This window comes from Octodon degus, unplaced genomic scaffold, assembly GCF_000260255.1.
Source record: "Octodon degus isolate 3935 unplaced genomic scaffold, OctDeg1.0 scaffold00008, whole genome shotgun sequence".
Taxonomy (NCBI): domain Eukaryota; kingdom Metazoa; phylum Chordata; class Mammalia; order Rodentia; family Octodontidae; genus Octodon; species Octodon degus.
Window position 1 is genome coordinate 17,600,484 of NW_004524584.1, and position 13,655 is coordinate 17,614,138.

At 47.5% G+C, this 13,655-nt stretch overlaps 2 protein-coding genes across 2 annotated transcripts in view; both read right to left on the minus strand.

Moving 5' to 3' along the window:
- Positions 1–13,655, minus strand: part of Poc1a (POC1 centriolar protein A) — an 86,155-nt gene that overhangs the window by 30,855 nt on the left and 41,645 nt on the right. The window lies entirely within an intron of this gene.
- On the minus strand, positions 5,005–5,280 carry LOC105744106 (putative 60S ribosomal protein L37a). The gene has a single exon (XM_012517887.1). The coding sequence runs from the start codon at positions 5,278–5,280 to the stop codon at positions 5,005–5,007; it is 276 nt and encodes a 91-aa protein (XP_012373341.1).

The window sequence follows — 13,655 nt, forward strand, 5'->3', positions numbered from 1 at the left end:
GCTGGATAATCAGGACCAAGATCTGCACATGCTGACTAGTAGCCGGGAGTGGCTGGAGCTTGACTATAACGTGTCACAAGCTGGGCTGGGGAGATAGCTCAGTGAGACAGGCACCTGCCTGGCAAGCACAAGGTCCTGAGTTGGATCTCAGTACCAAACCCCCCCCCCCCCGCCAAAAAAAAAACCAAAAAAAGATACTATAAGCTAACTTCACAAATAACCCCCACCTTTGGTAGGTACAGTGGATGATGATTAACATTCACTCAGAGTGGAAGTTTCTCCTTTTCATCTCTAGCCCTGGACCTTGTCCTCTGCTGGGTCTGCTCTTGAAAATGAAACTCAGTATTGGACAAAAGTGTCCAGGAACTGATCCACACCTTGAATCTGGGCCAGAGAAGGGACAGGGGGGTGACCTGGAGCCAAGAGCTGAGCTTGTGTCTCTCACTAGGATGCTTCTCATACAGGTCCAAGCAGGCAGCTTTTCCAGCCACTGTCCACTTAACACACCAAAGGATGTCACTGTTCCCAAAGCAGAATAAGACTAAAAGCAATGGATCTCTCTCTCTCTCTCTCTCTCTCTCTCTCTCTCTCTCTCTCTCTCTCTCTCTCCAGCTTAATCTTTACTGGACTGTTCACTGCAGTCTGCTAAGTGAGCATGAGGAACCTGACCTCAGGCCTCTGGCTCTGATGATTTGTCCTCATGAAAAATTAATGGGTTCGTGTCTGCCTGCCTGCCTCCGTGTTTGCTGAACCTGGTCCTGAGGAGAAAAGTGGGAAACTGATAGAGCAGAAAAGAGGAAAAAGTAGGGCTGTTTGCTCAAGTCAAAGTTCAATGAAATCTGGTACTGTATTCACCACACATATTTGCCGACTAGATATACTACAGCCCTGCTTGCCCTGTAATTTAGGGTGCCTGCCTGGAATCCAACAAGCAAGAACCTTCCGGTTCTAAACATAGGCCTGAACCCAAAAGGAATTCTGGTATCTTAAGATCACCTAATTGTTTAGTAGTCTAACCAGTGTTCTCCCAAGCCAACCCAGACATGAGCACATGGTTGGATTACTGCTGCTTTTCAGTTAGAGGTGAGATTATGCCTCCAAGTGCCCCAAACCAGCATTGAGGGGAACAGACGCCTGGGTCATTTTCAGAAGTGCAGGGACAGAGATTCAGGGCTTGGGGCCAGCACAGGAACCTCCTACCTGATTCGCCTGCTCCACATCATGGCCCACTGCCTTTGAATCCAGGCCCCCACCGACGGGAACCTGACAGGGTGTCCTTAAAACAGGAGAGGAGGGATCAGTACGCCTAAACAACATCTGCACTCCAGGCCCTGTCACACACACAACCAGTGCCGCCCGGGTCTCAGCACCGCAGGCAGCAGGGTGCACCCTTCATCTCACAGTCCCCTCAAAGAAGCAGGGACACATGCACATCTGTGTTCTTATTCTCCCTGTGTCACTCACAGGACTGTGAGCACAGTGAGAGATATTACACAGACAAGTCAAGGAACCCCACTTTCTTCACCCAGGCCCACGACAAAGCCAAACCCCCACTCCAGGACTGGGACAGACACCTGTGGGTGCAACTGGGTACCCAGCCAACTTCAGGATACCCAACCTCACTCTGGTGAGGCAGGCTAATCGCAGTGTCCCCAAAGGGTGAAAAGAATGCCCTGGCAGGCAGGAAACCAAAGGGTATTCGGCCTCCACAAATGTCCCATGGAGAAATAAATGGAGCTGGGAGGTCGTCTTGCTGAAATGTCACCTACAGAGGAGGGAAGCCACATGAAGGAGCAAGGTGAAATACGGAGGGGAGGGCTAGGCAATTCCAGACTGGCAGAGGCCTTGGGAAGCAGGCAGCCATGGTCACAATGCAGCCAGCACACTCTGCGGCACACAGGTCCTTGGCCCTCTTCCCTGGAGGGATAAGAAAACAATTCCCAGCCTCTGGGGGCTGAAACCTTCCAGACTACCACTCTCGTCAAGCTAGAAACACACTCCGGTGGCGGCAAGGTAGAGTAAGGGATCAGAACACAGAAAAGGACCCAGGCAGGGCAGTGAGGTCTAGGGCTTGCCTAGGTTACCCAAGCCTTTGGAGGAGGTACGACCGTCCTGGCCAGGACTCCTGTGTAGTCGGCCCTGGACCTCTTGCGGCAGATATACCTCTGACGCACCCCCAGAGGGTGCTTGCATATAGCCAGCTACCAACACCGCCCTGCATGGCCCCCGCTGACAGCCAGCCCCTAGCTAAGAGCATTCCCTTGAGCACACACATGTTCCATGAACTTGTGAGAGCAAGGATTCCGATAGAGCCAAGTGTTGACTGTAGTTTTTCTCTTTTTTAAATTAAACTGCTGTGAACTAATTTTAGAGTTGGAGAAAAGTTGCAAAAAATAGTACAGAGAATTTCCATATCTCCCTCCCCCGGTGTTAACATCTTACATAACCACAGGAGAATGATCAGACCAGGAAAAGGGAAATACAATTAAGCAAACTAAGGACCCCATGTGAACTTCACCAGTTTTCCTACTAATGCCCTTGGATCCTGACATTCCAGAATCCTGTCCGGGATTTCACATCACATTCTATTACATATTTAGCTTCCTGCAATCTGTTGGTTGGTTAGTCCTTTGTCTTTCATGACTTTGATACTTTGGAAAAATACTAAGCAATTTTCTTGTCAAATGTCCCTCAGTTTGGACCCATTTGATGTTTTACATGACTGGATTCAGGCTACAAATATTTTACACTAGCACAAAAGCACTGTGCATGGTGTCACAGGACACCGAGAAGCAGGACTTAATTCGGTGGTGCTGACGCTGACCAACAGGGCCCTTGATCTCTCAGCTAAGCTTCTCCAGTGCAAACTCACTCTCCTGTCCTGTGTAGTTCAATTTGGGGGAATGATGTAAAAGGGAACACACTGCTGTCCTTACAAACTCTGTGTCGGCCCAGCTTGCTGATGCCTGCAGCTGCCCCACAGATGAGAGGATCTAATGAAGATGAGCAGCAAAGCGACATCTCTGGAAGACGCCAGAGCTCTTGGTGACAAAGAGGAACAGTAGCAGTTTATTTATAGATCCACTTGAAGACAGCTCATTGTAACTACTGGAGTTGAATTTTTAAAACCTCGGAACAAAGGCTAGCTATTTTAAACTCTCCTTGCACTTAGTTCAATGGAGAGTGTTAGAGCTACCGACCATACCCAGGCATCGCTCCCAAGCTCAGTAATTCACATTTTGTGCAGTATCACAGGACATGGGAGGTGTGCCCAGAAAGATTTGCCCAAACAGTTATCCAAAACTGCTGCCACTCCAGAGGCAGCAGGCCGAAGACCGCCCAGAGCCCTTCACCAGGCCCCACGCTTCTAGGGAGGAGTTGGGAGGAGGCCGTGTCCCACAGGGTCTCACAGCCTCTGTTTTCCTGGAAACTGAAGCTGCAGACAGCTGTTGCGAGCCAGAGTTAACATCATCTGGCTCGGTCCTTCCTTTTGCAGACTTTGAAGAGGGCCAGCGCCCCCCAGCGGATGCCTGCCCCAAGACAGCTGCCAGAAGCCAGCCCACCTGCCCTGAAACTCTCCCTGGGATAGGAAGGGGGCTGTGAGCCCAGAAGCTCCTTTTGCCTAAGGTCTGACTAAGATTACAGGCCGAAGTCTCAACCCCACCATGAGGGGCCAGGGAGATGGCTCAGCAGACTAGGCACTTGCCTGGCAAGCGCAGGAGCAGTGCAGAAGAGAGGTGAATGTGTACGAAGCATCTGACCAAGGAGACTACTAATTTTGTTAGATGTAATAAGAGCATCATAACTACACAACAAAGAAAAACTCTTATTTAGGGTAAAATGATAGGCCTGGGATTAAAAAACACTCTAGCTCTTCTAAAAAATGTGGGAAAGAGAGATTAAGTAAGACTGGCAAATGTGGAAGCTGGCTATGGAATGCATGAGCAGCTATTACATTATTTTCCCCAATGGTTTGTGCTATGGTAGCTTGAAATTTTCTGCATTGCAAAGGTTTTGTTATGTTTAATAAAAAATCGTTCCCAGTGATGGGAAAAACCTAACGACCTAAGTCCAGGTAAGGGGACCCCACCAGGAAGCTGGGCCCCAGGATTACTGCCACCTCAATGTCCTAGGATTTTCAAGCGTGGGAGGCCGATGACTTTGTCTAAGTCCACAGAATGTTCCGACCAGCCTCTGGCACTGTCACAGAGAGCCTCTGATGGCATCAACAGTATTCAGTGAGTCCCAGCAGTGTCCAGACCTTCAAAGCAACCAACTGTAAGATAATTGCCATGGAAACCATCTATTCTGATTTTTTTCCATGGTAACCAATAAGAACATAAACACAAGCATTATCCAACATCCTTATACCACATGGGCAACACTGCTACCCAATCTGGGAAACAGAAACCACAAAGGGTTCTTTTCTACTTAAAATGAAAAGAAGTTCTGAAACTTCCAGTCCAGACACGCAGAGTCTACTACCCTCTGTGGCCCAGTCACCTCCCATACAACCTCACATCATCTGCTATAAAACTGACTAATGAGGACAGAAAGTGCCTCCTTCATTGAGTCTGGAACCATCAAAAAGCCAAAAGGAGAATGAGAGGCTGCCACTAGCCTTGTAACCTCAACCCCCGCTGCCTACAGCCTGCAGGCATGTGTTTCCTTAACTGATTTCTGGCTACCATGGGGAGCCCCCAAACCTGCAGAATAGCTAAGCCAACAAATAACTGACAACTGGGGAGGGCGGCGGGGAGACTCCAGGAAGGAGGGTGCTCTGGACAGGTAGGGCAAGAGGAGTTTACAACCTGCTGGCTCCTGCGACAGGCTACGTAGGGGAATTCCACCTGGAAAGAAACTAAAAGGATGAGTGCAACTCCACTGAGAACAGGGGACAGCAACTCAAAAGGGCATACTCAGATTTCTTTCTTTTATTTTTTTTTTACATAAATTAACCCATTTATTATAGGCTAGGGATGTCTTAAATAGTAAGAGCTTCTACTAGTCTTTCAATTTCTTCACTCTTCTGATGGCTGACTTAACTGTGACCACATAAGTGGTATTGTAGGTCCAGTCGCCACCAGCCACGGTTTTCATGCAGGAACCACGGTACCAGATCCCCACAGCCCGCCTCTTCATCTTGGTCTTGCCACAGAAGGAGCAGGTGTACTTGGCATGCTGGCTGATTTCAATCTTCTTCACCATTTTCCGGAGTGAGGCACCAGAGCGAGTCCCATATTTACCGACAATGCCGACCTTCTTGGTGTGTTTAGCCATGTCAATGTGAGGAGGCCCAAATCCAGAGAGGATACTGAGATTTAAATGGGCTTATTTTCTATATGTGGCTCATCTCTTCCACTTTCAGATCTCTGGGTTTAAAAAAAACAGATGGGACCAAAAGAAAAGAAAAAGTAAAATGATCCTGAAAGACCAAAAAAGGCTCAGTTCTTGTCCATTCTCACTACTCTGCACCATGTAACTGGCAGAAGATTCTTCCTGTGGCTTCTGCTGGCTCTCATGAAGAGAGGTGACTTGTCAGTGTGGTCTTCTAAGGGTGTACAAGGCTTGTCAGCACCCTCAGCAGTGGCCCCAGTGGCTGTAATGGCAGATACTCTAGGGCTACCTGTGGCTTGAAATAAGACTCCACTGTCCTCATCCCAGGATTCAGACTCAGGTCCCCACAAACAAAGGGGGACTGCTAATAATTCTCAATCCTCGCTTTGCCACCAGGGAAAAATGAAAACCATGAACAATTCTGGGACTCTTGAAAGAGGTACCTAAGCTCTCACTGGGGTATGTGTGGTCAGGTTCATGTGCCAGGCAAGCCCTGGCACCTGCAGAAGGCTTCATCTGGATTCCCGAGTCAAGTTCCTCAGTCTTCAGGACATCGTAATTATCTTAATATGTCATGCCTGATATTGAGAACATACCCTTCATTGCTTTAAGCCATTATAGAGGTTTTCCTTTATTAGCATCATGCTACTGTTCTCTAGAAAGGGAACTACTTATAGAATGGGTGGGAATTTTCAAGAGATAGGCAACTACTGTCCACCTTTCAAAAGGCCAGCTTGGAAAAGGTAATTCTGGCATTTGACTCATCCTGGCCACTGCTCTTGTCACTAATACTAATATAGCTGGCTCCCTATTCCTGCCACCATGGAGATACTTTCTTAAAAGGCTTGACAAATAAGATTTTTTTTTTTTTTTTTTTTTTGTACAAATAAGATTTTCACCAAGAAGCTTCTTAAAGCCAGCAGGCTTCGGAGGGGAGCTGGTCAAGTCCCCCATATCTACAAGGTATGAAGTGGGAGGCAGGGACACCAAGAAAGCAAGAGGAGATACCAAGGGCCACACAGAAGGTAGATGGCCTACAGAATCTTGGACTCAAGAACAAGTGAGTGAATTAATGGTAACACAACTAAAGGGTAGGTCAGGGGTGGAAACAGAAAGACAGGACCAGTGGGCGCCTGCAGCAGGGCTACAGCAAATCCTGCTTCCTTCTTACTGATATCCTCTACTGGTAATCAAGCCATACTTCTGCCTGCATGATTCTAAACAAACACTAGTAGGTGTCTTTTGGTTTAACAGGCTCATAGGGTAATACTGGGATTTCTTTTAACAACAGGAAGATTAGAACTAAAACCATAACTCTTCTCCTCTACATGTCTTTTCCACTACTGGGTGGAGAGAGAGATTGATTCTCCACTTGCCTCTCTCAAGTTATAGTCTTAACAGCCATAGAAACTTTTTTGGTTTTTGAGACTGGGTCTCACTAATGCAGTTCAGTTGGCTTTGAACTCACTATGTAACCTATGCTGGCCTCAATCCTCCTGCCTAAGCCTCCAGAGTGCTGGGATTACAGGTGTATGTATCACCACGCCCAGCTCCAGAAACTTCTAAGGTGGAAAAATAACTTTCTTTTCTGTCCCCCAGTCCCCACTACCCTGATGCCAGGGTCACAACTGCTTAGACTGTTCCAACAGATGAGCCAGTCTCTAAGTGGGCCCCTGGACCAGCAGGATCAACATTACCTAGAAATGCCTGGGAAGCCTGACTAACATCTCTGGACAGACTTCTGCAAATGTCCTCATGCTTATCAAATGCTGCCCTCGCTTACAAGCAATTAATTCCCTAACATGTGCCTTGCAATAAAGTCAGCTGTGGACTTTGGAGGAAAAGTCCTGCCCAGCACCTAGGTGGTCCCTCTGCTGGCAGCATCAGATCTTTGGGGATCCTGATCTTGTGCAGGTATGTTACCCACCAGCCATGTCTCAGGACGCTGTTTCAAGCAGGAACCTTTCAAAAACAAGGCAGTTTGAGTGAGATAGTGAGGTTAAGCTTAATAGCCTAAATCGTTTGCTAATAACAAGAAGCTTATCTTCTGGATGGGTAACAACCTAAGTTTGCAGACCAAAATTAGAGAAAAAGGAGGGCCGCAAGGAAAGCCAACATTTTGGCCCTAACCTTCTAAGGTCAATTAAGACTCAGGACCTATGAGAACTTGTACTGTAACGTCATGTACCTCGGTAGTGTCCCAAATTTTCTGATCAAGAAGATTATGGGGCCAAAGAGGAAAGTGATCGATGACGTAGAGTGTGCCTAAGGAGAGTCACAAGGGGAGAAAACACTCTGTCAGGCTTTCACAGAGAGCACATTGGCCAAGCAATGGCCGTGACTCATCCACATGGCTGACACTGACAAAGGTTCTACAATCTGAGGTACAGGATCTCAGGATAAATCCTGAGGGCATTTCACTGACCTTCTCAGACCAAAAAGCTACAACTCTTGTTGCACAGGTCCTGCTTTACCTTGGTCTTAACCATCCAGTAGAAAAGTATAAAGATGAAATATAGGAAATAAAGCCATGCTGTTATGTTGAGCTGTGGGGGACTCAGGTCAATAATTTCTGACATTGCCAGTTAAACAGAGGACCCAATGCTATTATGGTCTGCTGGACCCTTTTGGAATGTTTTGCTGAGTTTACACACCTATAATATTCAATAACGGAACTTAGAACAAATGGGGTATGCCTATGAATGTCCATTTTGTATCTGTGTATTCAGGATGGTTAGGATAGATATATAGTTGCATTCTCTTAATGAATAGAATGATTTGTTCTAATGGTGTTTGTAAATAGGATCTCAAGTCCGCATCTTGCACAGCAATTAACCACTAAGAAGAATATATGCAGTGTGTTATTTGTTGAAACTGTACTTCCGATTTGATTTGAAACTGTCTCATTGCTATCTGTTTATCAATAAAATTAAAAAAAAAACATGGCAGTTTGGTTAACAATACTGAATTGTCTTTATTTCTAGTATCTTATCACTGACACTAAGAAAGCCAGAAAACTTTCCCTGACTTCATTCACGTAAAGGTGAAATAGGAGGGGCCGGGGAGATGGCTCAGTAGAATAAGTCCTTGCCTGGCAAGTGCAAGGGCTTGAGTTCAAACCCCGGTTCCACCAAAAAAAAAAAAAAAAAAAAAGTTAAATGAGGCATCTCACCCAAAGGCCTTCATCATGCAGCCAGGGAGGGCAGGACAGTCTTTCGCACAGAGCACCCTTGAGATGCACAATACCCGGAAGGTGTAACATGGTCTGGTGGGGGAAAATCCAGGTGCAAAGAATTAAGACAACCTGCCTGAGGCCACAGGACAGCCCCAGCCTCGGCTGAGACTAGCACACCAGAGACAGCATACCACAGCAGTACAGCACAGTGCCACTCGAGTTCATAAAGATTTCAGAGGCCAAAATTTCTAATATATTAATTTTAATTCCTATTCTCAAGAAGATACTTGAGAATAGCAACATGCCCAGGTTATGACATGCAATCTGCAGATGCAGACCAGCGCTCACAGGTTCTGTATGAGGAATAAGGACAGGCGGAGACCAACGCCACAGGTCCACATGTGAGTGGGCACACACGTACACACATTCCACACACACGGAGAAAGGCTCAGGTATTTGTTCTCGGGCTGAGGATGCTGGGCTCCCTTTGCTGAGAGATATGGATGCTCCTTCCTGTCCTTTTCAGGCAAAGATTTCTCAGTTTTGATCCATTTCAATCCCAAGGACCCAGGCTTGATTGGGGCCTGAACTACTCACAGGCAGATAACCTTTAAAGCCAGGTTCCCCTCTGTGGCACAGGGGAAAGGAGTGAATCTTGCCTCAGAAGTAACACAGAAATGTGCCCCAATAAGTTCCAGGAAACTTGGAAACAAAGTCCTGTTGATCCCAAGTCAGCCCACCAAACCTGGGCCCCACAAGGCTTTGCAACAGCCACACTGGACAGAATGGTGCCCTCAGGAGGCTCTGCCTTCCCATGGCTCTTGTTCACACAGATGTTCTTATTCTTGACTCAGACATGGGACACTGTGGACAAGTCCATCTCCTTGAGCAGAGGGTGTAAGGCAAGAGCTTAAAACACATTATGAGGGTCATCTCAGCCCCCAGAGAAGCCCTGAGCCCACGGGTGGGGCAGCTTGATGTGCTGAAGGTAGATGAAACCAACACTGTTCCATACTATGTAACTGCTTGGCATCTTCTGATTCACTGGCAGTAGGCAAAGACCCAGCATCCTCACTCACAGTTTTGAAAAAAAAAAAAAAAAAAGGAACTAAAATTGAGACTAAGTGGAGAAGGGAGAAGCCCCTTTCTAGGTGAACCTTGGAGTTCACTTTTATTCCAAACACCCACTGTACCCCTCCCACAAAGCACAGCTCTGAATCCACACAGTCCCCACTACTGAAAGCAAACAGGAAATCTGTGTTCTTAGAAAGAGACTCAATCCTTCGTGCTTCCAAGAGAGAATGCAGATCTGCTATAGACTAAGTGTTTGTGCTCTTCGTAAGATTCACAGGTTGAAATCCTATTCCCCAAAGTGACAGTACTGAGGCGGGCCTTTACGATGTAATTAGATCATAAAGACGGAGCCCTCAAGATTAGGATTAGTACCCTTATAAGAGAAATCCCAGAAATCTAGGCAACACTTTCTGTTACCCAAGGACACAGAGAAGGAACATCTGTACACCAGAACACAGATCTCTCACCAGACCCTGAAGCTGCTGGTACCTTGTTTGGACCACCCAGTCTCCAGAACTGTGAAAAATAAATCCCTCTCAATTATCCCTTAATAATTATCCCTCAATAAATCCCTTAATCTATGGGACTGTGTTACAATAGCCCAAACAGACCAGGAAAGAGTCCACAAAGCAAGTGGAGCAGGTCTTTTTCCTCACCTCACAACCCTAGCACTCCTCAAGTAGGGTGCCTGGAGTGAGCAACTACTATAGGCACCCAGGACCCCAGAGCACCAGGCAAGACCTACTGCCAACAATCTATGGGCCAGGGAAGGACCCTTAAGTCAAGCCCACCCTTGTGGTAGCACCCTAAAAAAGAAACACAGGAGCTAAAGTGTGGGCACAAGAGGTGTCTGGGGCTTTATTCTCATAACTAGAGGAACACAGAATGTCCTCAGGGAGGAGAAGGTCCAGGTTCAGTTCAGACATTCTTGGCTGACCCAGCCACTCTTCCTGGGAACTGCTCTTGCACTGAGGCCCACCCAGTAGATCTGAATACTGGTTTTAAGTGGGAGAGGAGAGAGAAAAGGAACATTGTTAAAATAGCTACAGCTTGGTGAGCCCTTGCCATGTGCCAGGCACAGTGCCAAGTGCTGCCTGGCATGCCACCCATGAAATCTCACGGAGGGCCTGGCATCGCCCTGCTTGACAGAAGAGGAAGCCAGGCTCCACAGAGATCCTTGCTACTGGCCCAGGGTCACAGCTCAAGATAAGTAGGGGCAGGATTCAATCTCAGGTTGGTCGGAAGCCAGAACCCCAGCTCTTAACCACAGGTGAAATTTCTCCTTCAAGTAAAATCTTGAAAGGTGAGCAGAGAGAAGACCTTGGCCTCACAACTCAAGGTTAATGGCTAAGCGCTAGAGCAGCCAACCCTGAGAACTCAGGAAATAACTGTAGTTTTGTTTTTGTTTTTGTTTTCAGTTTCACTGAATTACCTAGAACTCTGTGTTCTTCCCCTCCCACTCCACCCAGTGAAACCTTCCTTTCCAATTGCATAACAGAGCTCAGATGTCTGGAGGGAGGGCAAAAATAAGAGTAAAGCCAAATAAATGCATCTTTACTTTTAAAAACTGGCTTGAAAGTCCTTCTGTGGTTGGGGCAGAACTCTGGCCTAAGGTGCCTGAGAGTTGGGGGATGGGCAGATACTAAATTCAAGGCAAGCCAAGATAAGGGTGTCTTTCCGCAACAGGAACAGGTTTCAAGACACAGAGCAGGGGAGTGGACAAGCAAGAAGGGGACAAAAAGGTAGGCCTGGGGCAGGGAGCAGAGCTAAGCACAAAAACCCTGAAGACACCTGCTACAGACAGTCCCCTGCGGCCCCACCCCTCGCTCCCACTCAAGTGCCTCAGGGAGGTGCTCATCTGCCCACAAGTGTCCCTTCCACCCTTCCTCCAGCCTTGCAGCATGTCACAGGGCAGAGCACAGAGCTTCCTGCTCCTGTCAGCCCACAGCACAGTCTGGAATCCCTCATCTGCAACCTTCCAAGCAGAGAAAGTTCCCCAGCCACAAGCCCTGAACTCCTCCTCATGCACAGTTAAGCCAAGAATAGAGGGAAATGGAACCCATTATTCTCATTCTGAATGGCTGGGAAATGGCTTTTGCTTTTCAACATGAAATGCGCCTAAAAATAAGCTGTGAGTTTCAACCAGAGGTTGAAAATAGCTCTGCAGTGAACAGAGCTCTGTTGAGAGTAGGCTCAAGGACAGCCTTCATTCCAAGATCTGAGATCGGGAAGATACGAAATGCTACCGTCAGAAGGGGTCATGGGCAGGGGGGTTTCCCAGGATGGAGGGACTACGACAGGCTGATGGGGCTGCCCTTGCCCTGCTCCTGGTGCACAGAGCAAGGGAGCCAGGCAGAGCCTTTCCGCTTGGCTCTGACTGCCATGCTGAACAAGCACATGATCAGGTCTTCAACACCCACACCTTACTCCTTGGACTTCACAGAGTCCCCCAATTGCCAGAAGTACTTCATGCTGTTTTAGCACTTTCAGCTCAAAGTGCAGATACAGCTGCACGGGACACACAGTCACCAGAGTCCTGAGTTCCTGGAACATGGTTATGGTGCTCAAGGGCTCTGAGAAGCCAAGTGCCCTGGTCAGCCACTAAATCTCTGATATCTCTGATCAAGGGAGGCATTTTGGGAAGAAATGACAAGAACACACTCTAATTTTAAGCAAAGAAAACCAAGCTGTTAAAGGCAAAGGGTCTTTTTATGTTGTTTACCATTACCTCTAGATTATTCTAAAATTTGACAGGTCAAACAACATTCCCATAAAATGGACTTCTGTTACAAACCCAAGCTGGAGGGCCAGCCCAATAGCTCAGCAGATTAAAGCGCCTGCTTAGGCAGATGCAGGGGCCCAGGAATTTGATCCCTGGCCTGCCATGCCAGCCCAGGGGGTGCACTGAGATGGTGATTGGGACTGGGTGTGGTGGCATACACCTACAATCCCAGCATGTGGGAGGCTGTAAACGGGAGGATCATTATGAGTTCGATCTATGCAGTGAGACCCTGTTTACCTGTCTTAAATACAAAGAAAAGAAACCCAAGCTGAGAAATCTGGGCTACAACCATTAGTGGGGCCTCAGATCTGTCCCAGCTGAGCAGAATGCTCACAAAGGGCTATTGGGACTGGCCTTCTTGAGCTCCCTCTCCACACTTCTCCACTTCCCTACTGCTCCTCTCCCCTCCTGTGGCTCCTCCCACCCCCTCCCTTCTTCTTTCTACTGTGATGACAGCCCAACCCCTCAATCCTCCTCTTGCCAATCAGCTTCCTCCTCTCCCCCTTCTCTTTTAAAAATTTTTCGCCATACTGGGAATTGAACTCAAGGTCTTCATACTGAGTTACATTCCCAAGCCTTTTACAACAGGTTTGCACTGTCTTTAAATTGCCCAGGTTGGGCTGAAGCTTGCAAATGTGCTTGCTTCAGCCTCCCAGAGAGCTGGGGTTATAGGTTGTGCCACCACATATGGCTTTCTGAGCTCACCCGAGCCAGGAGGTACTGCAGTGATTCTCAATTATGGACTTATGATAACATCTGACAATATCTGTGGTCATCCCCATTGGGGAGTAGGAGATGGAATGCTATTGGTTTGGAGAGGGCAAAGGCCAGAAAGGCTACTGGCCCTCCTCCAGTGCACAGGACAGCCCTTACAGCAAAGGACTATCTAGTTCAAAACAAGAACACTGCATAGGTTGAGCAGCCCTGGGCTACTAAAAGGATAGAACATGGCCAGAGCTGGAGGGCACACACCCATCAGACTCACAGTTCATGGGCTACGGCAATGCTTCTGGGCTCCTCAGGAGAAGCTGAGATACCTCGATCAGTCAGAGAACCTCAATGCCAAGGAAAGTTTGGCAAAAAAAACCCAAACAGGCAAGAACACACTCAGCTTCCCTTCCTATCTCAGCAGAAAATCTAACTACTGAACAGTGCTATAAAAACCAGCTCTCCCCAGTTTGAGAGAATGAAAAAGTTCTGGAGATGGATGGGCTGGAGTACAACAGTGGGAATATACTTGAAATGCTGGTGAGCTGTTCACTTAACAATGGTTAAAATGCTCAATTT